Source organism: Gymnoscopelus braueri (assembly GCF_963280865.1).
Source record: "Gymnoscopelus braueri genome assembly, chromosome: 4".
In the NCBI taxonomy this organism is placed as follows: domain Eukaryota; kingdom Metazoa; phylum Chordata; class Actinopteri; order Myctophiformes; family Myctophidae; genus Gymnoscopelus; species Gymnoscopelus braueri.
Genome location: NC_137605.1, coordinates 4,257,124 through 4,279,565, shown reverse-complemented (window position 1 = coordinate 4,279,565; position 22,442 = coordinate 4,257,124). Strand labels below are relative to the sequence as shown.

The 22,442-nt window shown below is 43.4% G+C and overlaps 1 protein-coding gene across 5 annotated transcripts in view; it reads left to right on the top strand.

The window, feature by feature from the left end:
- pbxip1b (pre-B-cell leukemia homeobox interacting protein 1b) overlaps positions 1 to 22,020 on the top strand; it is a 29,854-nt gene extending 7,834 nt beyond the window's left edge. For 2 of the 5 annotated variants that reach the window (XM_080426350.1, XM_080426351.1), the window contains exons 2-14: positions 865 to 938; positions 1,934 to 2,018; positions 2,268 to 2,329; positions 3,404 to 4,109; positions 6,357 to 6,614; positions 7,195 to 7,218; positions 9,888 to 9,943; positions 10,859 to 10,966; positions 13,440 to 13,536; positions 15,539 to 15,667; positions 16,425 to 17,267; positions 18,020 to 18,201; positions 20,077 to 20,753. In XM_080426350.1, the coding sequence (XP_080282476.1) occupies positions 891 to 938; positions 1,934 to 2,018; positions 2,268 to 2,329; positions 3,404 to 4,109; positions 6,357 to 6,614; positions 7,195 to 7,218; positions 9,888 to 9,943; positions 10,859 to 10,966; positions 13,440 to 13,536; positions 15,539 to 15,667; positions 16,425 to 17,267; positions 18,020 to 18,201; positions 20,077 to 20,424 (2,946 nt within the window). In that variant the 5' untranslated portion in view covers positions 865 to 890 and the 3' untranslated portion in view covers positions 20,425 to 20,753. Of the gene's footprint in view, positions 1 to 864; positions 939 to 1,933; positions 2,019 to 2,267; positions 2,330 to 3,403; positions 4,110 to 6,356; positions 6,615 to 7,194; positions 7,219 to 9,887; positions 9,944 to 10,858; positions 10,967 to 13,439; positions 13,537 to 15,538; positions 15,668 to 16,424; positions 17,268 to 18,019; positions 18,202 to 20,076; positions 20,754 to 21,476 lie in introns of those variants that run through there. The other 3 variants (XM_080426354.1, XM_080426352.1, XM_080426353.1) reach the window with 3 other exon arrangements.
- The last annotated feature ends 422 nt before the right edge of the window (positions 22,021 to 22,442 follow it).

Below are 22,442 nucleotides of genomic sequence, written 5' to 3'. Positions count from 1 at the left end.
TGTCTCTCCTACACTGTCTCCCTCTCAGCTGTCCTACTGTCTGTCTCTCCTACACTGTCTCCCTCTCAGCTGTCCTACTGTCTGTCTCTCAGCTGTCCTACTGTCTGTCTCTCATACACTGTCTGTCTCTCAGCTGTCCTACTGTCTGTCTCTCAGCTGTCCTACTGTCTGTCTCTCATACACTGTCTGTCTCTCAGCTGTCCTACTGTCTGTCTCTCCTACACTGTCTCAGCTGTCCTACTGTCTGTCTCTCCTACACTGTCTGTCTCTCAGCTGTCCTACTGTCTGTCTCTCCTACACTGTCTCTCTCTCAGCTGTCCTACTGTCTGTCTCTCCTACACTGTCTCCCTCTCTGCTGTCCTACTGTCTGTCTCTCCTACACTGTCTCCCTCTCTGCTGTCCTACTGTCTGTCTCTCCTACACTGTCTCCCTCTCAGCTGTCCTACTGTCTGTCTCTCCTACACTGTCTCCCTCTCAGCTGTCCTACTGTCTGTCTCTCAGCTGTCCTACTGTCTGTCTCTCAGCTGTCCTACTGTTTGTCTCTCATACACTGTCTGTCTCTCAGCTGTCCTACTGTCTGTCTCTCAGCTGTCCTACTGTCTGTCTCTCAGCTGTCCTACTGTCTGTCTCTCCTACACTGTCTGTCTCTCAGCTGTCCTACTGTCTGTCTCTCTCTCGCGAAAATATCAGATTGACAGCTTGTAGATCTGACAATTAAACTATTTTAGCAGATCTTAAACTTTTTGTATACAATCACATGCCCAAAATAGGGCTCTATTTCAATCAATTATTTTATAAATTGTTTGATATTTTTTACTGTGTACCCGTGAACTGAAGACTGGTGCAAATGTTGTTGTGTTGCAGGAGTCAGACGGCGCCACTAGAGGGCAATGTCTGACAGCAGTGGCACCAACAGCTGGACTCTCGTCACCCCAGAGGTTTGTCTGTCTGTCTGTTTGTCTGTCTGTCTGTCTGTCTGTCTGTCTGTTTGTCTGTCTGTCTGTCTGTCTGTGTGTGTATGTGTCTGTCTGTGTATATGTCTGTCTGTCTGTCTGTGTATGTTTCTGTCTGTGTGTCTGTCTGTCTGTGTATGTATCTGTCATGAGAGGCGAGTGAGCAGGTCTAGTTCTATGGAGCACTGTAGGAATGAGCAGTCTAATACCAGTGTGTATGTTCATACACACTGGTTCATCTCACACACCCCTCCCACCTGACCCGTCCCGTGCTAGAGTTGAGCTGTAACGACGCAACATGCAGACAAACAGAGGAGTGACTTTCCTTTGGCACCGTCTAAATTAAACAAACGGAAAGTTGTTATTGGCTGGCTTCAGCGGTATATTCTGGGATTATATCGTCCATATCGTTGCCTTTTGCGATATTAATATCTTGCATTTCCATAGCTAGATAACGATATATCAGTCAGTCCTAGTTCCGGCATTTCAGGACTATTGAACTATATATTGAACATTGAACATATTGAACATTGAACATATTGATATATTGAACCGATGAGTGGTGGTGGGTAGGTAAACTGAGGAACTTTCAATATCGTCTCGATGTCCAAAATAGAGACGTTACTCTTGTTACTTAAAAAACGGTAATAATAGCAGATTTTTTATTGGAAAAGTAACAGTTTTGTTACAGTTTTGTTACTTTGAAAAGTAACGGCAATAGTAGCAGATCTACAAGCTCAAAATGCGTCGCTTCTCGTCTCGAGCTTGTAGATCTGCTACTGTACTTTTTGATGCTTTTGTGTGACGCTGTAGTGTGATTAAGTCAGGTAAACATATAGATCCATTTGTTCAGTAACCAAGAATGAATATGTCCTTCTTTTGGAACAGCACTAGTTTTTTTATTTTCTAAGGACTTGGACCACACCAAGTGACACGAGGGAAGGGTCTTTAACCTGTCTGTCTGTCTGTCTGTGTCTCAGGAGACAGCAGCTGAGTCGCTGAGGTCTCACACAGAGTTAGCAGAGCAACATGAAGGAAGTAACACATCTACAGCAGAACACACAGGTACACACACACACACACACACATACATACATACACACACACATACTGTACAGTATACCTAAGGGAAGTATTTAGCTAAACTCTTCTGTGTGTGTGTGTGTGTGTGTGTGTGTGTGTGTGTGTGTGTGTGTGTGTGTGTGTGTGTGTGTGTGTGTGTGTGTGTGTGTGTGTGTGTGTGTGTGTGTGTGTGTGTGTGTGTGTGTGTGTGTGTGTGTGTGTGTGTGTGTGTGTGTGTGTGTGTGTGTGTAGGCTGTACATCGTCTGTGGAGGGGTCAGTGATGACATCAGAGCTCCCTGTGGATGAGCGGCAGGTACTGACCTGAGATCTGCTGCATATCTCACACACACACACACACACACACACACACACACACACACACACACACACACACACACACACACACACACACACACACACACACACCATGTATACACACTGCAGCTTTCCTCCTGTTCATATACTGTAGTCATGTGACACATTACATAACGGGAACTTAGACCATCTATACTTACTAAAGTGGAGCTGAGTTGCAGTGTTGGTGTATTCTTTATCTATGTACTGTACACCACATCTCTTTATCTATGTACTGTACACCACATCTCTTTATCTATGTACTGTACACCACATCTCTTTATCTATGTACTGTACACCACATCTCTTTATCTATGTACTGTACACCAAATCTCTTTATCTATGTACTGTACACCACATCTCTTTATCTATGTACTGTACACCACATCTCTTTATCTATGTACTGTACACCACATCTCTTTATCTATGTACTGTACACCACATCTCTTTATCTATGTACTGTACACCACATCTCTTTATCTATGTACTGTACACCACATCTCTTTATCTATGTACTGTACACCACATCTCTTTATCTATGTACTGTACACCACATCTCTTTATCTATGTACTGTACACCACATCTCTTCGTCAAAAATAGCTGATCTACAACCTTGTAGATCAGCTATTTTTGGTTAATGGCCCCCCTCCCTAGAATAGGGGTCGTTGGGGTTTAAAAAAGTAAACAGGCTTTTTGACATGTGGGTCCTTTTGTCACTCATAATTTGATAGTATTTCATTCCCCAAAACCATTTATTTTTATTATGTATATATTTTTCCTGTTATTTATATATATCGGCCTATTCATGATTGATATTTACGTCTCTGAGGCCTCTCAAAACATACCTTTAACACCTCGAAATCACACAAAACAACCGTATTCTTTTCTGGTGTCGGTATTCTTTCATAGATTTGTGGACAAATGAATCAATCAAAAAAACTAAATCTTTGGTCTGACTCTGAAGTAGTCTTAACTCTTAAGACCTGCTGGTTGGTGAATGGAAACATCTAATAACCTGCTTCCTGTTCACAGGTGTCAGAAGACCAACCGGACCTAGGTGAACCACCTAGTCCTGACGCCATCCTCACACCCACCCCTATTACTGAAGACCACACCCCTATTACTGAAGACCACTCCCCTAGCACTGAAGACCACACCCCTAGCACTGAAGACCACACCCCTAGCACTGAAGACCCCAGTCCTAGCACTGATGACCTCAGTCCTATCACTGAAGACCCCAGTCCTATCACTGAAGACCACACCCCTATCACTGAAGACCACACCCCTATCACTGAAGACCACACCCCTATCACTGAAGACCACACCCCTATCAATGAAGACCCTACTGACGGCCCCACCCCTGGTACTACTGACCCTACCCATATGACCCCTGACCCCCCCCACACCCTTGTCACCGATGAACCCCGCCCCCCCTCTTCCCTACACTTCCCCGGCCACTCCTCCGATGGCGACGCACACAGCCATTCGGAGGGCCTCCCCGAGGGCCGGACCCCGCCCAGCCCCGAGCCCGACACGTTCTCCGACTCCTACACCCACATAAGCCCCTCCCCCGAGGAGCCCCCTGCCTCGATGCTGACACCTGAGACTCTGGGAGGGGAGGAGCTTGTACAGGAAGGAGGAGCCACAGAGCACCAGCCGCTAGAGGGGGAGGGGCTAGGGCAGGAAGAGGAGGAGTCAGAGCTGTCTCCGAGAGTGACTGACTTGGGGAAACAAGCAGGTGAGTTTGTCAATTTTATATTTATATATTTTATTGAATCGTATGGCAAATTCAGCATAAATATCACTGTGTGTTTATTCTTTTATGAACAGTATGAAAAAAGCAAGTTAAACTCTTATGGGACATGTTTTTATGTTCTAATTAATAAAATGAATAAATGTGTGTGCAGATAATCTGAACATTTTTAAATGTGAGGGAAGGTAAACCACCAACATGTTAAACCTTCAATCTGGAATTTCTAGTGTCTATACTTTAGACTTAAAGCTGCAATCCAGAACTTGAAGTTTATAATGTATGGTAGAGTATGTTAATACAATACTACTAGCACAACTACAGTGGTTGGAGGTGGTCTACTACATTGAGACAATTAGACCCTGGTGTCAGCAAGTAGGACACTTACTGATTCCATCCATCCATCTTCAACCGCTTATCCGGAGTCGGGTCGCGGGGGCAACAGTTCCAGCAGAGAGCTCCAGACTTCCCTTTCCAGAGCAACATTATCCACTTCCTCCTGGGGATCCCAAGGCGTTCTGAGGCCAGTGTAGAGATATAATCTGGACACCTGGTCCTTGGTCTGCCATGGGGTCTCTGCAGCGAGGACCTCCCTAGGGAGACGCTCGGGAGGCATCCGTACCAGATGCCCGAACCACTTAAGCTGGCTGATTGACAATTAGTACTGCCAGAAGCTCATAAGCCCAATATCTCCCCTAGCCAAGTGGAGATGCCCCTCTTGCGTGAGCGGTTTGTTTGGTCTCCCACATGTTAGAATCTCGGGTGTTAAGTTGGTGGGAATTAACTGGTATTCAGAGAACTCCAACTGAACTTAACATTGTACATGATAAAACATCACAGTATGAGTATGATATGTACATAACATGTATGTAATATCATTGATGCATTCTGTGTGGGTGATTGTGTTTATGTGTGTGAAGTGTACTTAGTGGACCAGCTGGTTCTGGACATATACAGTATATCTGGACCAGGAACTGGACACTGTGTTTGGTTGGTATGACAGCATGATGCTGTTAGATACATAGAACTGCATGAGCTCTGGAACCTCTAACAAAGTTGTAGGTCTACTATTATTGCCATTTTCAGGTTTTTATTTGAAGCCTTTTGGCAATGGGGAGCCGCAGCCAGAGGCTATGGCTATTTGGGGGTCCCTGGCTTGCAAACGTTTGGGAAGAACCCTGCTTTAACCTCCTAGTTATGGTGCTTTTCTTCCGCATGGTACCGGCTCAACTCTACTTGCTTTACTTAGTTTTCCACTGCGGATAGGATCTCCTCAGTGTAGCTGGCTGCCATAGCGATGTCAAACAGTGTGTATGAGTGTTAAAAGTGCTAAAGCTAATGCTTCCTCGCAGTATTAGGGGAGTTTGTCGTGATGTAATGACGCTAGTCTGTCAACTTTTGGTATCGCCTGGCTTGGAACCTTGATGGATGTGATATCCAATAACGACGTGACTTCATGTGGCAAGAAAACCCACTACTCCATTATTTGATTAACCCATTCAATCCGAGAACGCATCTCTGTCATTTTAGATTTCTTTGGCAATTCAAAAATAGCAGACCTACAAGCTCATAGCTTGTAGATCTGCTATTTTTGAAAAATCCTGAACATTTCTGCAAATCTTCGAATATATTTTAGTATAAATATATTTAGTTTTAAAGCAAACATTTGTCAAATATTTTGTTCCCAAAAGCAAAGATTTTAGTTAAAAATGTGCACTTGAATAGCCAAAGAAATCTAAAATGACACGGATAATTTCGTCGACTACCTTTTTTCACTGACGAAAACTAAATAAAAGCTAAATAAAAACTAAGCTATGATGACTAAAACTAAGACTAAATATATTGACAATTTCATCAACAAATAAAAACTAGACCAACATGTTAGTGAGGGACTATAGTGGAGAAGAGATCCAGTAGAACTAAAATACAAGTCATTTTATGCTTGGCTGCGTGCACGTGTCGCGCTCCGAAAACGGACGATCTACAAGCTTGTAGATCAGCTATTTTCCGCACACTGCTAAGTATAAATCAAGGATTACGACGCCATCGCGGCCTGCTAAAAATACATTTTAGTCGACTAAATCGAATCTTATAATATTTAGTCAACTAAAAAGTAAAATATTTCAGATGACAAAAATATGACTATAAAAATAAACTAAATGGAATTTTATTCAAAAGACTATGACTAAAACTAACTCAAAAATGTGCTGTCAACATTAACACTGCCCTCCCCAGACCCCACCATGGATTCAGAGGGGTGGGAGGAGAAGGAGGAGGAGGAGGGGGGGGACGCAGGGCTGAGGAAGAGGAGGACTCTTCTGACAACTCTGGAGCGGATCGGGAGGAGCGACGAGGAAGAGGACGCTGAGGAGGAAGAGGAGGAGGAGGAGGAGTCCCAGCCGCCCCACAGAGAGGAAGAGTTCAGCTTCTCGCTGAACAAGTGCATTCTGGGAGCCATCATCCTCCTCGGCATCGGTACCATCTTCTTCTCAGGTAGGCGTCGACCACGTGAGCCCTGGCATCCCTATGCTGGGGGGGGGGGGGGGGGACATAGCCCATCTATGAAGAGCTTGTAGATCGGCTGTTTTCCCTGAAGAGATTTGGTGTAGACGGGGAAAAAAAGAGTGCACCAAGTACAGAGCCCTAACGTCCTACTTGATCATACTACAGCGTCACAACGGGTTGTGATGCAACTTGTAGATCTGCTATTTTCACAAATGTTATTTTTATAATTGTTCATTAATCATAATGGAGGCAATAGTGAAATAATATTATAGATGTTTAAGTCCTATCGCCCCAGCCCTAGCATGTGGTCATTACTGGGCCAAGCTTGATGTTACAATGTCATATAGCCTAAAGAACACGTGTAATCCCATAGCCTGGAGGGATGAAATTACATAGTAGTTGAGTAGTTAAAAAGAATATATATATATATATATACATATATATTTGGGTACTAATGTTAGATTGTAGACGGGTTCTTGTTGGCAAGCAAGATGGTCGTATAAATGATAAATTAGGCTTAATTAAAGTAGTTGAAGGACTCTGAGACTGAGATGTGTTATATCTACAGGCATCTTCGTTGACCTAGATGACGGTAGGTTGTGTGTGTGTGTGTGTGTGTGTGTGTGTGTGTGTGTGTGTGTGTGTGTGTGTGTGTGTGTGTGTGTGTGTGTGTGTGTGTGTGTGTGTGTGTGTGTGTGTGTGTGTGTGTGTGTGTGTGTGTGTGTGTGTGTGTGTGTGTGTGTGTGTGTGTGTGTGTTACAGGGCACAAGTATAATCATGGCAATGCATGTGTGTGTGTGCATGAAATTATTTTTGTTGTTTGCATTTGACACTTGCTTGCAATGGATCCTTCAAAGCACTGGCACTGCACACTTTACTGTCATTTAGTGTGTATGAGTTAGATATCTGTGCACCTTGGCAGTGAAGTTGATTCATGCATGTTTTCACTCCTCACAAAGCTGTGGTTGAAACAACAGACGTGTGTGCATGTGTGCTGCTTGTGAGGGCCAAATGTCCCCACAACTCCACAAGTAGTAGAAATTGAGAAAATGCCATTGTCCAGAGTAGACGTATTTTTTTTATTATTTGTCACACTCAAAATGGCAAAAAGAAATGGGTGAAAATTGCATTTATTAGGAAAAACTCCCGTCCTAAAAGTCTTATAAGTATATCTATTAGTAATACAAACGTATGTGTTGTTTCAATTCATCTCGTGGTTTTTGTGCACCAAACTGTGTAGCTTGTTTTGTGTGTTTTTGAGGCGTGTATTTATTCAGTGTTTATGTGTAAGTCGGTACATAATGTCACAACATTGTGTAATGAATTACCTACTTTTCATCTGTGCACTTGGGCATCATATAAAGCACATTGTATTTTAATGAACCATAACGGTGTTGTGTCATGTTTAGTCCATTCACTGTGACTGATGCTTTACGTGGCATTAATGATGAGCTTTTTAAAAACAGAGGAAGCAAATGGCTCTGTTTATTTCAGTACGCTATGAAAATCTACTTGCAGAGACTTGAAACCTGCTTGAGAGCTTCATTCAACACACTATATTACTGGTTATTTCTGTCAAAGTCACATTATTGTTGCATTTTAATCCATTTTAAAGAGAACGTCTTAATCGTACAGTGATGTTTAGCCAACATTGACTTAGTTATTCAGATGAGTAATATTTGAATGACCTTCTTTAAATGAAGACATTACTGGGGGAAATGGTTAGCCTGGGATCCAGCCTGATTCACTACGTTTGGCTGATTTTTTTTTTTCTCACTTGGTTTCTCAGTCTGGAAAGGCTATTTGACTCGTTTTGCAGAACTACACTGGAACTACATTATGTTACGTAGGCAACGTCGTTGCTGATTGGATGTCGTTCCAACGAATCACAACGATCACACTGGTGTTTTTGTCCCGCCCCGCACCACAGACCAATCAGAAGCCACGGCTCGTTTTCAGCCGTATGGCATGTCCCGCCTCCCTTGGAGATAGGAGGAGTGAGAAAAAAAAAAGACATGTATTGACACTGGGATGGTCCTTTTTAACCCATTCAAGCAGGGAACCAATATGTGTCATTTTAAGATTTCTTTGGCTAATCTTTGCTGCCGGGGGGATTCTACAAATGTTTTTTATTTTGTTCCAGGGACCCCCCCCCCCAGAAGTTGTAACATGAGTTAAATGGTTTTGCACTTTTTCTGTTTTTCATGTGTCTATGAGGTTGATAGAACTTCATTAAGCCCCCTGGTGGTGTTTTTATGGTGTTTTATGTCTTCTCTGACTATCTTGAGTTTCTACCTGGAGGCTGAAACCTTGAGGGTCAAACGTGCCAATAGAAAAACAGCCCTTTAGTGACACAGTAAAAAGATACCCTCCCCCTCATTATCATAACACAACAGGTGTGGGCATGAGGAGGGACTAGGACAGGTGGGTGGTGCTAAGGTGGTGGAGGAGGCATAGATATATATAAAGGCTAGATGACTCACCCGCGCTGCTGGCCAATGGAGTACGACGTTGTCACCAAAGATGTAGTTATGATACGGCATACTTAATTTTATTAAAACAAAAAAAAACATGATTATAATTATAAGTATGCAGTATCATAACTACATCTTTGGTGTTTACAACACACCAAACCGTTTGAAAATCGGATGAAAATTGAGCACGCTATGGTTATTTCAAAGTATATGCACCATAGACATAATGTTATGAATGACCGTCCCAAGATGGCCGCGGTTGAACTACGCTTGCGACGCCCCCTTGAGCCATCTAGCCTTTATATATATCTATGGGAGGAGGTGCTAAGGTGAGAACCAGGTATACTTAATGAACTGGAGGCGTGTCCACATAAAAACATAATATTAACACTTTCTGTACACTCTTTTGAAAAAAATCTTCCTCCTAGTATAAAAAAATCTTCCTCCTAGTATAAACATAATACCTGATGATTATGTTTTAGTGGGGGGAAATAATCACTGAAAATCACGGCACCCCGTCTTTAAACATGTTGGCTTAAACAAATATATACTCAAAGATTTGCACAAACTTTCACGATTTTTTTTCCCCCCGAAAAATGGCAGTTATACAAGCTCATAGCACGGCACTTGCTGCCGCGCTATGAGCTTGTAGATCTGCTATTTTTGAATAGCCCAAAGAAATCTAAACATGACACACAGATGCGTTCCCGGTCTAAAAGGGTTCATGTGCAAAATGTTCTATTATAAATAGTTGTGTTGATTGACACTATGTGAATGTTTTTCTCAGAGGCTGAATATGAAGCTTACAGGGAGCTGAGAGACGCACAGATCCCAGTAAAACAGGTCAGTTTAATGTCTGTACAGTTCAGTATCTCTCCACACTAAGAAGAACCATTAGACTGCTAACCGTAGGTCAAGGTGAAATCCACAATGACATTTAAGGTGAACTTCGATCTCCGTGGACACTTGACTATGGAGCAGCGGATAGAGCAACGTCTCCGGGAAAAAGTCCGCCTTAAAAAGACGACACAGAGAAATTGATGAGCATGGTGGTGGGGGGAGATTATTCAGATTAACCGTCTGTTATGAAATGTTAAAGGCATACTTTCTCTCTATCACCCTGGGAAGCCTTGAATCCATGGAGCAATTTAGTTTGTTTGTCGCATTCCTTCATGGCAAATGAAGAATCCCAAACATGTAGAAAACACTTGATGAACCGAAGAAAATAGGGGTCCAAGATTAAAGACAGCACAACTATATAAAAACTATCGGTTACTAAATTCTCAAACAACGGGCGGATGCCACATATAGGCTCTAATGCCTGACAGCGCGTCGTGGGTTCAGCTCTCGTTCCCGACGACTTTTGCTGCATGTCTCTCCGCATCTCTCTCCCTGTTTCCTGTCCATCTCCTGTACTATCAATAAAGGCAGAAAAAGCCCAAAAAATATCTTTAAAAAAAAACAAAGAAAAAAACTCTCAAACAACTCTCACGGTTCAGTATAATCCAAGTGTCTTGTATCCAGTCGTAGTATTGTTGCTACTTTATAAAGAGTAACGTTTCAGTGGAAATGCTGTGTTTTCAAACACTTGCGGTGCATAAACAAGGAACGCCGCTAAGCGTGCACGTGGGGTTCAGCATGAGCTCAATTCACACATGCACTCTTAAATTTGGGAATCCCTTCTCTAAACAGCCTGTCTACATCTTGTGTGCGTGCGTGTGTGTGTGTGTGTGTGCGCGCTTGTGTGTGTGCGTGTAGGAGTGGTCGAACACAGAGGGACATCCATCACTTGCAGACGATGCAGATCTTCTCAATAAGTTGGACAAAGGAACTGAGCCGACCTCTGACCTCCACGCTCAACTACAGGTACATGTCTGCTCTGTCTCACATGAGGACATGGATTACAGTTCTCTGTCTCACGTGAGGACATGGATTGCAGTTCTCTGTCTCACGTGAGGACATGGATTACAGTTCTCTGTCTCACATGAGGACATGGATTCCAGTTCTCTGTCTCACATGAGGACATGGATTACAGTTCTCTGTCTCACGTGAGGACATGGATTGCAGTTCTCTGTCTCACATGAGGACATGGATTCCAGTTCTCTGTCTCACATGAGGACATGGATTACAGTTCTCTGTCTCACGTGAGGACATGGATTGCAGTTCTCTGTCTCACGTGAGGACATGGATTACAGTTCTCTGTCTCACATGAGGACATGGATTACAGTTCTCTGTCTCACGTGAGGACATGGATTGCAGTTCTCTGTCTCACGTGAGGACATGGATTACAGTTCTCTGTCTCACATGAGGACATGGATTCCAGTTCTCTGTCTCACATGAGGACATGGATTACAGTTCTCTGTCTCACGTGAGGACATGGATTGCAGTTCTCTGTCTCACATGAGGACATGGATTACAGTTCTCTGTCTCACGTGAGGACATGGATTGCAGTTCTCTGTCTCACATGAGGACATGGATTCCAGTTCTCTGTCTCACATGAGGACATGGATTACAGTTCTCTGTCTCACATGAGGACATGGATTACAGTTCTCTGTCTCACGTGAGGACATGGATTGCAGTTCTCTGTCTCACGTGAGGACATGGATTGCAGTTCTCTGTCTCACATGAGGACATGGATTACAGTTCTCTGTCTCAAATGAGGACATGGATTACAGTTCTCAGTCTCCACGGCTGATTTGACTCATTTGGATTCCATAGAAGCCAGCATGTCTTCTATGGAAGCATGTTGCGCAGCGAAAATAGCCGATCTACAAGCAGTCAATGCGTCGAGAGCTTGTAGATGGGCTGTTTTCTGTTATTATTGTAAGCATTTGTAGTGGTCAAACTAAAAATAATTCTTATGCTCAGAAGCATTTTCCATAAAATCTCAGATATGATTTCTTCACCTGGTTGGTAGTATGTAGAACATCAGGGACATTATTACTGAAACATCATGCTGTTACTGTACATATTGTGTTGATTGTTTAGGAAACAGTGCTAGTGTGTGTGTGTGGCGGACTCCTTTTCATACTCTTTCACTAATCACACATTAGGACTTGGTCATACAAACGTTTTCAGTCGTGAGATTTTATTTTGCTTTAATCCATTTGAGGAAGAGGAGGATGAGTGTGTGAACATGAAGGGGATGGAAGGCTGATACCATGATCTCTCTCTCTCTCTCTGTGTCTTGTGTCTCTGTGTGTCTGTGTCTTTGTGTCTCTGTGTGTCTGTGTGTCTTGTGTCTCTGTGTGTCTTGTGTCTTGTGTCTCTGTGTCTCTGTGTCTCTGTGTGTCTGTGTCTCTGTGTCTCTGTGTGTCTTGTGTCTCTGTGTGTCTGTGTCTCTGTGTCTCTGTGTGTCTGTGTGTCTTGTGTCTCTGTGTCTCTGTGTGTCTTGTGTCTCTGTGTGTCTGTGTCTCTGTGTGTCTTGTGTCTTGTGTCTTGTGTCTCTGTGTGTCTGTGTCTCTGTGTGTCTTGTGTCTCTGTGTCTCTGTGTCTCTGTGTGTCTTGTGTCTCTGTGTCTCTGTGTCTCTGTGTGTCTTGTGTCTCTGTGTGTCTCTGTGTGTCTTGTGTCTTGTGTCTTGTGTCTCTGTGTGTCTTGTGTCTTGTGTCTTGTGTCTCTGTGTGTCTTGTGTCTTGTGTCTCTGTGTGTCTTGTGTCTCTGTGTGTCTTGTGTCTCTGTGTCTCTGTGTGTCTTGTGTCTCTGTGTCTCTGTGTGTCTTGTGTCTTGTGTCTCTGTGTCTCTGTGTGTCTTGTGTCTCTGTGTGTCTCTGTGTGTCTTGTGTCTTGTGTCTTGTGTCTCTGTGTGTCTTGTGTCTCTGTGTGTCTTGTGTCTCTGTGTCTCTGTGTGTCTTGTGTCTTGTGTCTCTGTGTGTCTTGTGTCTCTGTGTCTCTGTGTGTCTTGTGTCTCTGTGTCTCTGTGTGTCTTGTGTCTCTGTGTGTCTTGTGTCTCTGTGTGTCTTGTGTCTTGTGTCTCTGTGTGTCTCTGTGTGTCTGTGTGTCTGTGTCTATGTGTGTCTGTGTCTTTGTGTCTGTGTGTCTCTTTGTCTCTGCATGTATATGTGCGTCTGTGTGTCTTTCTGTGTGTCTGTGTGTGTGTGTGTGTATATGTGTCTGTGTGTCTTTCTGTGTGTCTGTGTGTGTGTATATGTGTGTGTGTGTGTGTCTCTGTGTCTTTCTGTGTGTCTGTGTGTGTGTGTGTATATGTGTCTGTGTGTCTTTCTGTGTGTCTCTGTATATGTGTCTGTGTGTATGCGTTTCTGTGTTTCTCTCTGTGTCTGTCTGTCTGTCTGTTTGTCTCTCTCTCTCTCTCTCTTCTGTTCCGTTTTTCTCCTCTAATCAGGCGCAGAGAGAGGAGCTAAAAGTAGCCCAGGGCCAGGCGATGGAGGGAGCCAAGGAGCGCCTGCAGAGGGAGGTGGTGGAGGAGGAGGAGGAAAACGGTAGGCTGAAGAGAGAGAGGATGAGGAGCGAGCTGGAGTCTGTCCCCGCCCTCCACAAAGAACTAGACACTCTCAGAGCCGCTCTGACCCAACACACACTCTATACAGGTAGACAGGAGAGAGAGACAGGGAGGAGAGAGAGGAGAGATGAGATAAACAAGAGGAGAGAGAGACGGGGCAGGAGGAAGGGGAGAGGAGAGAGAGTGGGGAGAGGAGAGAGAGACAGGGCAGGAGAGAGAGAGAGAGAGTGAGGGGTGTGAACTAGAGCTTGAGCCAGACTGATAAAAACCTAGACCTATACCACTGATTACTGATGTTTTGACTGATATTTTGTCAAAAAGTTCAAAAACATAGTTTGAAAACATAGATTTGATAAAGTTTCTATTTGAGAACCTTTAACTTATAAGCAAACAAATAAATACATAACTTTTTGATCGATAAAAAATGGAACTAAAATATTATGGAAATAACATTTAACTTAAATTAGAGCATGAACAAGCAAATGATTAAATAAAAACTACACACATAAACTCAACTTTATTTTATTTAACCACTTAATCTTTATTCAAAACTCTTTAAAACAAATAGCCAACCTACACACGCAAAACATTGTGAGCTTGTAGATCTGCTATCTTTGAAACATTTTGAAAACGTTTGAAACATTTTCAGCTTGAAAGAGACAGGGATGCCAGGTTGAAATTGGTCGAAATGTGTGCAATTTCCTCTACCGATGCTGTCAAAAAACGAAATGATAATAATGGCCCATATATCGGCCAAACCGATAAATCGGTCAGGCTCTTGTCTAGTGTAAACACTCTCTACAGGTACACAGGAAGAGAGAGAGAGAGAGAGGCAGGAGGTGGAGAAGGAGTTGTGTAGGAGTTTGGTAGGATGGAGATAAATGAAGCTTAACACCCCTACAGATAGAACTAACCAATAACAAGACGGGGTCTAATTACGGCGTGGCTTCCCTGTGCTGTCATGTAATATCTGTATGGCTTTTGAACCAGCAAATGTCATAAACCACACTCCAATCCTTTTCATTAGCCATGCTGTCCACCGTTTGGCTGGGTGGAAGGGACATGTGCCCGCTTGTAGCCAGTCTGTTTACTATGCGTTTACATTAGCCTAACATGCACATCATTGTCAAGTAGCTACTCTGTCGTCTCTGTGGGGTGGAAACCTCATTATGTCCAAAACTGTTACTTTTCAGGATTCAAATTTTAAAATATCAAAAGTATCTCAAAACATGTCGCTTGGCCCTGCGTTTCGAGCTTGTAGATCTGCTACTTTTGATGCTTTTGTGTGACTGTTATGATCAAGTAGACTGGTAATTTACGAAAAAACACAAAAAGTTAAAATATGGACATGAGAGGTTTCTGCCCGACAGCAACGATATGTGATTTGGAAACGGTTGATGACGGCCTGCCAGCCCAGACGGCGAGCTCGTCGACAGGCGAGGCCATCGGCTGCAGTTGAGCAAAATCCCCATATTTGGACAAAATATGGGAGGGACATGCAGACAAACGATGTTCTACAATCTAGACAGCTGACCCCTTCAGCGCCACGCCGTGAATTAGACATTCATTAATGGGATTCACCGCTAGTTGACTAGACCAGGGGTCTTCAACGTTTTCCAGTCCAAGGACCCCTTAGATGAGAGAGAGATGAAGCAAGGACCCCCCCCCTCCCCCCCACTACATATTGTGTAAAATGTTTTTGCAGATTAAACTATATTTCATAGATAGCTTCATAGACTTGTTTGACAACACTGTCAATATGTAGCATTGTGTTGGATTCTTGTAGAATAATAATAGTATTTTCAGACAGTTAACCACTTAAACCCTCAATACTTACTGCTCTTCTTCCCCCCTACACCAAACCTCTTTGCGCGGCATTGTGAGCTTGTAGATCTGCTGTTTTTGGCTAATGTTCCCCTTAGAATATGGATGCTAGGGTTCAAGTGGTTAATGTGCACATTTTTTTTCCCTATCACACAAAGATTTGCCCCCCTCTATTGACTCTGAGGACCCCCTGGGGGTCCCGGACCCCCAGTTGAAGACCCATGGACTAGACAGTTCATCGGCGACGTCATCATCATCACCATCACCATCACCCTCAGCACATCCCTGTTTGTATTCCGTCTTGAGACCATGTGTTGCATGTCCTTCCTCCTCTCTGTCTCTCTGCTTTCCTTTCAAGAAATAACAGACTAAATATTTAACAAAAAGATAAATGCTACTTCTGTACCAGTGAAACTATTTAAGGACCATAGCAGTGGTCTGGCATGTTTAGTCCAGAGAGGTCAGGAGCTGTGAGGAGGAGGAGGGGAACAGAGTGTTTCCCCAACTTAATACGTCTTTATTTAGTTTTCTTTCTTTATTTGAGATATTGTTTGTTTATATTTGGTCCATATTCAATAAATGTTACAGATGAATGTTAGTAAAACATAATTGAAAACCCCTTCAAGCTGAAATTGAAGCGCTTATATTTTTCCAGGTGTATTGATGCCTTAATTTGAAGGACTTGCATTAGACTAATACAATAAATACAGTTTTTTTTTAGGAGGAGATGAACCGGGCTTTCCCCGTTTTTTCCCCTTCTTTAATTGTCTTTGCTTTCAATCTTTACTTACTTTGTCGAGCTTCTACATGAACACAATTGGCCCTCGTTTTGGGGGAAGAAAAATAAACAAAACTCTTGTTTTAAGGGCCTTTCACACCCAGTGCTATAACTAATATGTTCACCAGTGTTGTTGTTAAAGTTGTGGTGTGGAGTCATTGTTAATACAAAATCTGTATTTGTTTAATGTAAACCTCTTTCTTTAATTGTTTCCATCCATTATCTTTTTATTGTGCTAATTTCACTGTGTTTCTGATTCTCCTCAGTAGCCGATGGAGCGCCTCCTCCACCTGACACTGAAGCTGCAGAGCCCCCTGCTGGCCACACAGGAGACAGCAGTCAGGAAGCACACAGCAGGAAAGCAGAGAAAGAGAAGAAACAGAAAGACAAAAAGAAAGACAAATACGACACGGGCGAGAAAGAGGGGAAGGAGAGAGAGAAGAAGGAACGAGAGAAGACGGAGAAGCGCAAAGAGAAGAAGGAGGGGAAAGAGAGGGAGAAGAGAAAGTACGAGGAGGAGAGAGGAAAGGAAGGGAAAGAATGGCAGAACAAGGAGGAGAAGAAGAAGCAAAAGAAGGAGTGGAAGGAGAAAGTGGAGTGGAAGAAACGAGACGACAAAGGGAAGCAGTGGAAGGGCGGGGAGGGAAAGAAAGAGTGGGAGGAAAAGAGGGATGAGAGAAAAGACAGGAAAAAGGACAAGCAGGAGAAATGGAGCAACAGCGGGAAAGAAGGGAGAGGAAAGGAGGAGTGGAAGGACGAGAAGAAAGGAAGGAAGGAGCACCAAGAGTGGAAGGAAGAGAGGGGTTGGAAGAAGGGAAGAGAGGAGAGCGGGAAGGGAGGGAAGGAGAAAGAAGAGAAGAAACACTGGAAGAACAGAAACGACCGAGACGAAGAGAAGGAGTGGAAGGAGACGAACGAGAAGAAACACGGAGGAGGAAAGGGAGAGTGGAAGAAAGAGGAGAGAAGGAAAGATGGAGGACGCTTTGACAAAGATAAACACGACAAACATCACCATGACAACCGCCACGATCACCGTGATGACCACCATGACCATCGCCACGACGATCACCACGGTCACCGCGATGACAACGTGTGGCATGCTGGCAAAGGTATACCGTATAGCTCAGATATTCTCAACGTTTTTAATTTCTAGGACCCCCAGTTTGATATTGTCTCTGTCGGGTGGAAAGGAACCTTCAATGTCCAAACCTGTTACTTTTCAGAAACATTGAAACAAGAACCTGTGCTCCAGTGGATCCAATGTAGTTTTCTTTAGTTACAATATTGAACCAATGAAAAGTACTAGAGCTTGTCATAGACACTTAACTTAACACTAACAGATCTACAAGTTTTTATACCGCATCACATAGCTGTCTACGCAAAAATGCTATCTAAATAACATTCTTTACATTTGAATTGAAACTATAGGATACCAGCTAGACGATGAGCCTAGCATCGGTCTAAGCAACATGCTATCTAAATGATGATCTCTACATTTTAAACTATAGGATAACCAGGAATTCAATGAACGATTCATCTGTCTAAACCAGTGGTTCCCAAACTTATTAGCTCAAGACCCAAAAAAGAACTTGGACGTTTGCCCCAAACCCAAACTAGTGAAAATAGCAGATCTACAAGCTCACAACGCGTCGCTTTGCGCCGCGTTGGGAGCTTGCAGATCTGCTATTTTCACTCTACCGTTTACATTTTCTATTTATGAAATACTTCTGAAAAATGTTGCAATTGTTTTTAATTGAAGAAAAGTTGTGATTTGTTTGGGAAACGGTGTTCTAAACAACATGCTATCTAAAAAATCACAGTCTTAACATTAGTGGTTTTTGCTGCTCCCCCCCTCCTCCAGGAGGCAGCAGCAGGCAGTCCCGGCCCTCCATGGAGCATCCTGGCTACTGGCTCCACCAGAGACACAAGCTGCAGAGGAACGCCAGCCCTCCACAGCTCCGCTGTGACTCCCTGGAGACCTGTGCCCAGGCCCAGGGCCTGCTGCAGCCCGTCCACAAGGACCAGTTCCAGGCCGTCCTGCAGGTAGGTGTAACCGACGGACCTGGGATTCAAACCTGGGTCTCCTGGGCCGGGAAAGGGACACTGAAGCCAAATATCTTATCCGCTAGCCCAGTAATCTCTCAAGAACAGATTCTACTTGTGCTTGAATCTGTCGGTAGCCGTGTTGACAACCCGTGCACATTGGGTACAAGTGGGTGTGCCATCAGATCAGGAAGCAGGCCGCGCTTTACCCAATCAAATGTAGTGGGCGGGATTTACGTGTGTGCCGTTCGTTCCCCACTGGAAACAAACCGAAACTCATTTAACAATAGCGTCCTCGAAGCCGACAAAACCACGCAAAGTTGGTAACATTTTAACTTGCTCTTTCATCATAGAAACAAGTTAGTCCATGAGCCAGAGCCCCAAAATTGAGCAATGATTATCGAAAGAGTGGGCAAAACCAAACCTATATTAAATTGTTCATAGGGTCAATACGAGTAAATAAATATATGATAACCTTTCCACAGGAGCAGCTTTTTCATAGTTATCACACATTTTGTTATTTTCCCCATCCGTACATGACAGGTGAAAAAATAACAAAATTTAAAAAAGAGTTATCATAATGAAACTTCCTGAGTTGATTACTTGCATGAAGACAATGATTTATCGTATTACAAGTTTTCTGAAATTGTATATTTAAATATGCAAATTAGGCATTTAGTCCATGAGCCAGAGCCCCAAAATTGAGCCAGATATTGAATATTCCCTCGTTAAAAACCTTTGACTCCAACATCTTAACAAAATGAAATAAGAATGTTGACTCTGGCTTTGTCCAATGTTCCAATGTTGATTCTGGAAAGTTATCCAAATTCGGGCATATTTTCGTAATGCCTAAATTTTCGTAATGCCTAAATTTTTTCACCTGTCATGTACGTATGGGGAAAATAACAAAATGTGTGATAACCATGAAAAAGCTGCTCCTGTGGAGAGGTTATCATATTTATTTACTCGTATTGACCCTATGAACAATTTAATATAGGTATGGTTTTGCCCACTCTTTCGATAATGAAATCTTGTCTGGCTCATGGACTAAGTGGGCTTATAACCAAAACCATCCATGTTCTTTGGGAGAAATGGTGTTAGTGTTCCGTGGAGAAATATTGTTTGTGGGAATGAAAACATAGTCGCACCACCGGAAGTGATGCGCTGAAGGCAGACCAAAACCCCGGTTTCCCTGAGCACGGGTCCTCCGTTAAGCTCCACCCAGAGCCAAATGAATAAGTCAAAAACAGCAGAGGGCGCTGTTTTTCCTTTTTATTTGGCGATGGGTTTCCAGATTGCTAGCCCAGAGGTTCTCAACCTTTTCTGGCTGGGTTTTGCAACGTAGAAACACTCTGTTATTATAAATTAAAGTCTGGTAATCAAACTTTAACGTTTTCTGGCCAAGGACCCCCTAGCTGAGAGAGAGATGAAGCAGGGACCCCCTTTATATTGTATAACATTGTGTTTCAGATTATACTTCTTTTGTTTACTTGGTCTGATCTTTTTTCCCTCTACACCTATAATGTGCCTCTTTGCCAAAAATAGCCGATCTACAAGCTCACAACGCCTTGCGCTGCGAGGCGTTGTGAGCTTGTAGATCTGCTATTTTTGGCTAAAGTTCTCCTCAGAAAAGGGGTGCTAGGGTTCAAGTGGTTAAGGTAAAAAAAGAAAAATCACATCACACAAAGATTTGGCGGACCCCCTGTAGTAACTCTGAGGACCCCCTAGGGGTCCCGGACCCCCTGTTGAAGACCCCTGCTTTAAAGTATCGGCATCAAAATAGTACAAAAAAAGTACAGTACTTGAGTACATGTACTTAGTTACTTCCCACCACTGCTAAACTGTCATGGCCGTGACCTCCCCTTATCCCTGCAGGGCTACCTGGCCAAGGCGGAGGCAGCGGGCGTGGAGGCCTCCAGGACGGAGGAGCTCCGGAAGCTGGCCTCCGAGTTCTTCCCGGACGGCGTCTTCGCCCACAACCTGATGAGCTTCCGGGACTTCACCGAGGACCTGGCGGACATCCTGGAGGACATGGTGGAGGAGGAGGAGGAGGAGGAGGAGGAGAAAGAGGAGGAAGAGGAGGAGGAGGATTCAGCCCTGGAGCAGGAGATGGACGGATTCGAGGAAGAAGTGATGCAGAAGTTTGGGGTGGTGGTGGCGGCGGCGAAGGAAGGCGGGAAGGGTAAGAGAGGAGAGAGGAAGATGGAGAGAGGGCGTGGCTGAGGGACGGACGGAACGAGAGAAGAAACCTGGTGGAGGAAGACAAAGGGAGAAAGGAGGAGTGATGGAAGCTGATGACATTGTGGAGCACACACACACGCATCCCTTTGCTTTTTTTTCCCATCTCTACGTCTCGGGCTTCTTCATTTTAATTTAGCTGGTCTTAAGATGTGTCTTCAGTGTGTAGCTGAAAGGTGTCTAGACTAGTGGTTCTCAAAGTGCGGTCCAGGGACCCTCAGGGTTCCAAACGGACTCTTACATGTCTGGTCCAGGGGTTCCCCAGCAAAATGATTGATAGTTAGAAACCAAATGTGACCCTTACAGGTCGTAACTCCGAGAGTGTGCAAATGGAACCAAATGGACCCTTACGGGTCCATTTGGTTCCATTTGCACACACTCAGAGTCATGGGGGGGTCCTTGACATTTTAAGAAATTGAAAACCCCTGATTGAAAACCACTGGTCCGTCCATTTGTTATGGTTTTACTCTTATTTCCTGCTGCACACAATCTCAAAGTCTTGTTTTTCTCAGTTTCGTCTTAAACTTGGTCAGTTCTTCTTGGGTTGTTTTCAGTTCTTGAGATGTTTCAATTCTTCTTTAGTTGTCCAGTGGTCCTCTGTGTGTCTCGCCTGTACATTGTTCTAAACACATGTAAAACCACAGGCCACCGTCCTGCGCACTTTCTACTGTATCTGGGGTTGTTCTGAGAAAGGTTCGGTCAAGTTGTTGATGGGAGCAGAGAGATGATGATGATGATGATGATGTCGGAAAGAAAAGTCTAGTGAAATGTACTATAATTTACTCGCGTTGTAATGTTCAGTCTTTTCAACTGCATCTAACATTGACCGTCCCACCAAACACCAAGACACTTGAATTGTTTCCCCTTAAAGCACATTTTCAGCCTATGTTCACATAATTGGTCCTGATTAATTATCATTATAAAATGACAACATTTCTACTCAGTGGGCAGTCCTGAAACTTGCCTACCAGTGAGATCATCGGTAGGCTGGTTTTGTCATTTAATTTTTTATTCAAGAACAATGGCTTCTATTTCAGCATGCTAACTGTCCAGCGAAGAGAAAGGCTGAACTGTCCATAGCCCACCAATCAGACGCAGAGTGAGTAGACGGAAATGACGACCAACTATATGAAGACATGGTTGAAAATGGCTGCAGTGCTCCTTGAATGTCCTACCCAGGATTTAAAACCTGGGTCTCCCCCTTGTGAGTGCCAACATTTACTGTCAAGATATAAAGGAACGCCTGTTTTGGGCAGAGTGCATTTTGACCTTCATGCAATACCTCTTTTCAGCCAGTAGGTGTCCTACCCAACTAATTTGTCCCTACCCTACTGCAACAATTGTGTATGTAAATGTTTCAATAGAAGAGCAGGTAGACAGACTGCAACCATGTAACGTACTCTATCATACTGATTGGTCAAAATTTTAAGTGGAAAATCGATTTCAGCTTTAAATGTTTAGGTTGATCTTAAATGGATGTTTCACCCACAGCCTGTAACCAAGCCTTTAATGTTGTTGATATCCATTACAGTGTGTAGTTCAGTAGGGAGGCTGTCTCCTTTTGTTTCCATTAGAATTGCACACAAAAAAAGAAGCGCGGGTGTCTGTAATTTACTGATTCACCTATAATATAAAACAATTTAATTTAAAACCTTCATGTTCCCAGGAGGGTCTATGCTGATTTCTTTTGCGGGGATTCTTTATTATTGATCCCAGGCTCCAAGAGAGCGAGCAGTCCTTTCACTAAAACCTTTAGTTTTTCTAGCGTCTCGCTCCACATCCAGACTTGTATGTTGAAGCATTGTTGTGGAAAAAGCAACGAAGTAACTACTTATGTTTACATTTTAAAACTAGTAACCACATTAACCCTGTTGTCCCTATTTTGGGGCAATATGTTTATTCTTTTTCACCCCAATTAATTTTTTTAAATAAAAAAATAATTTGTAAATAGCAGAAATGACAGATCTAGCTTGTAGAGCTGCTATGTTTGCTATTTGCCACAT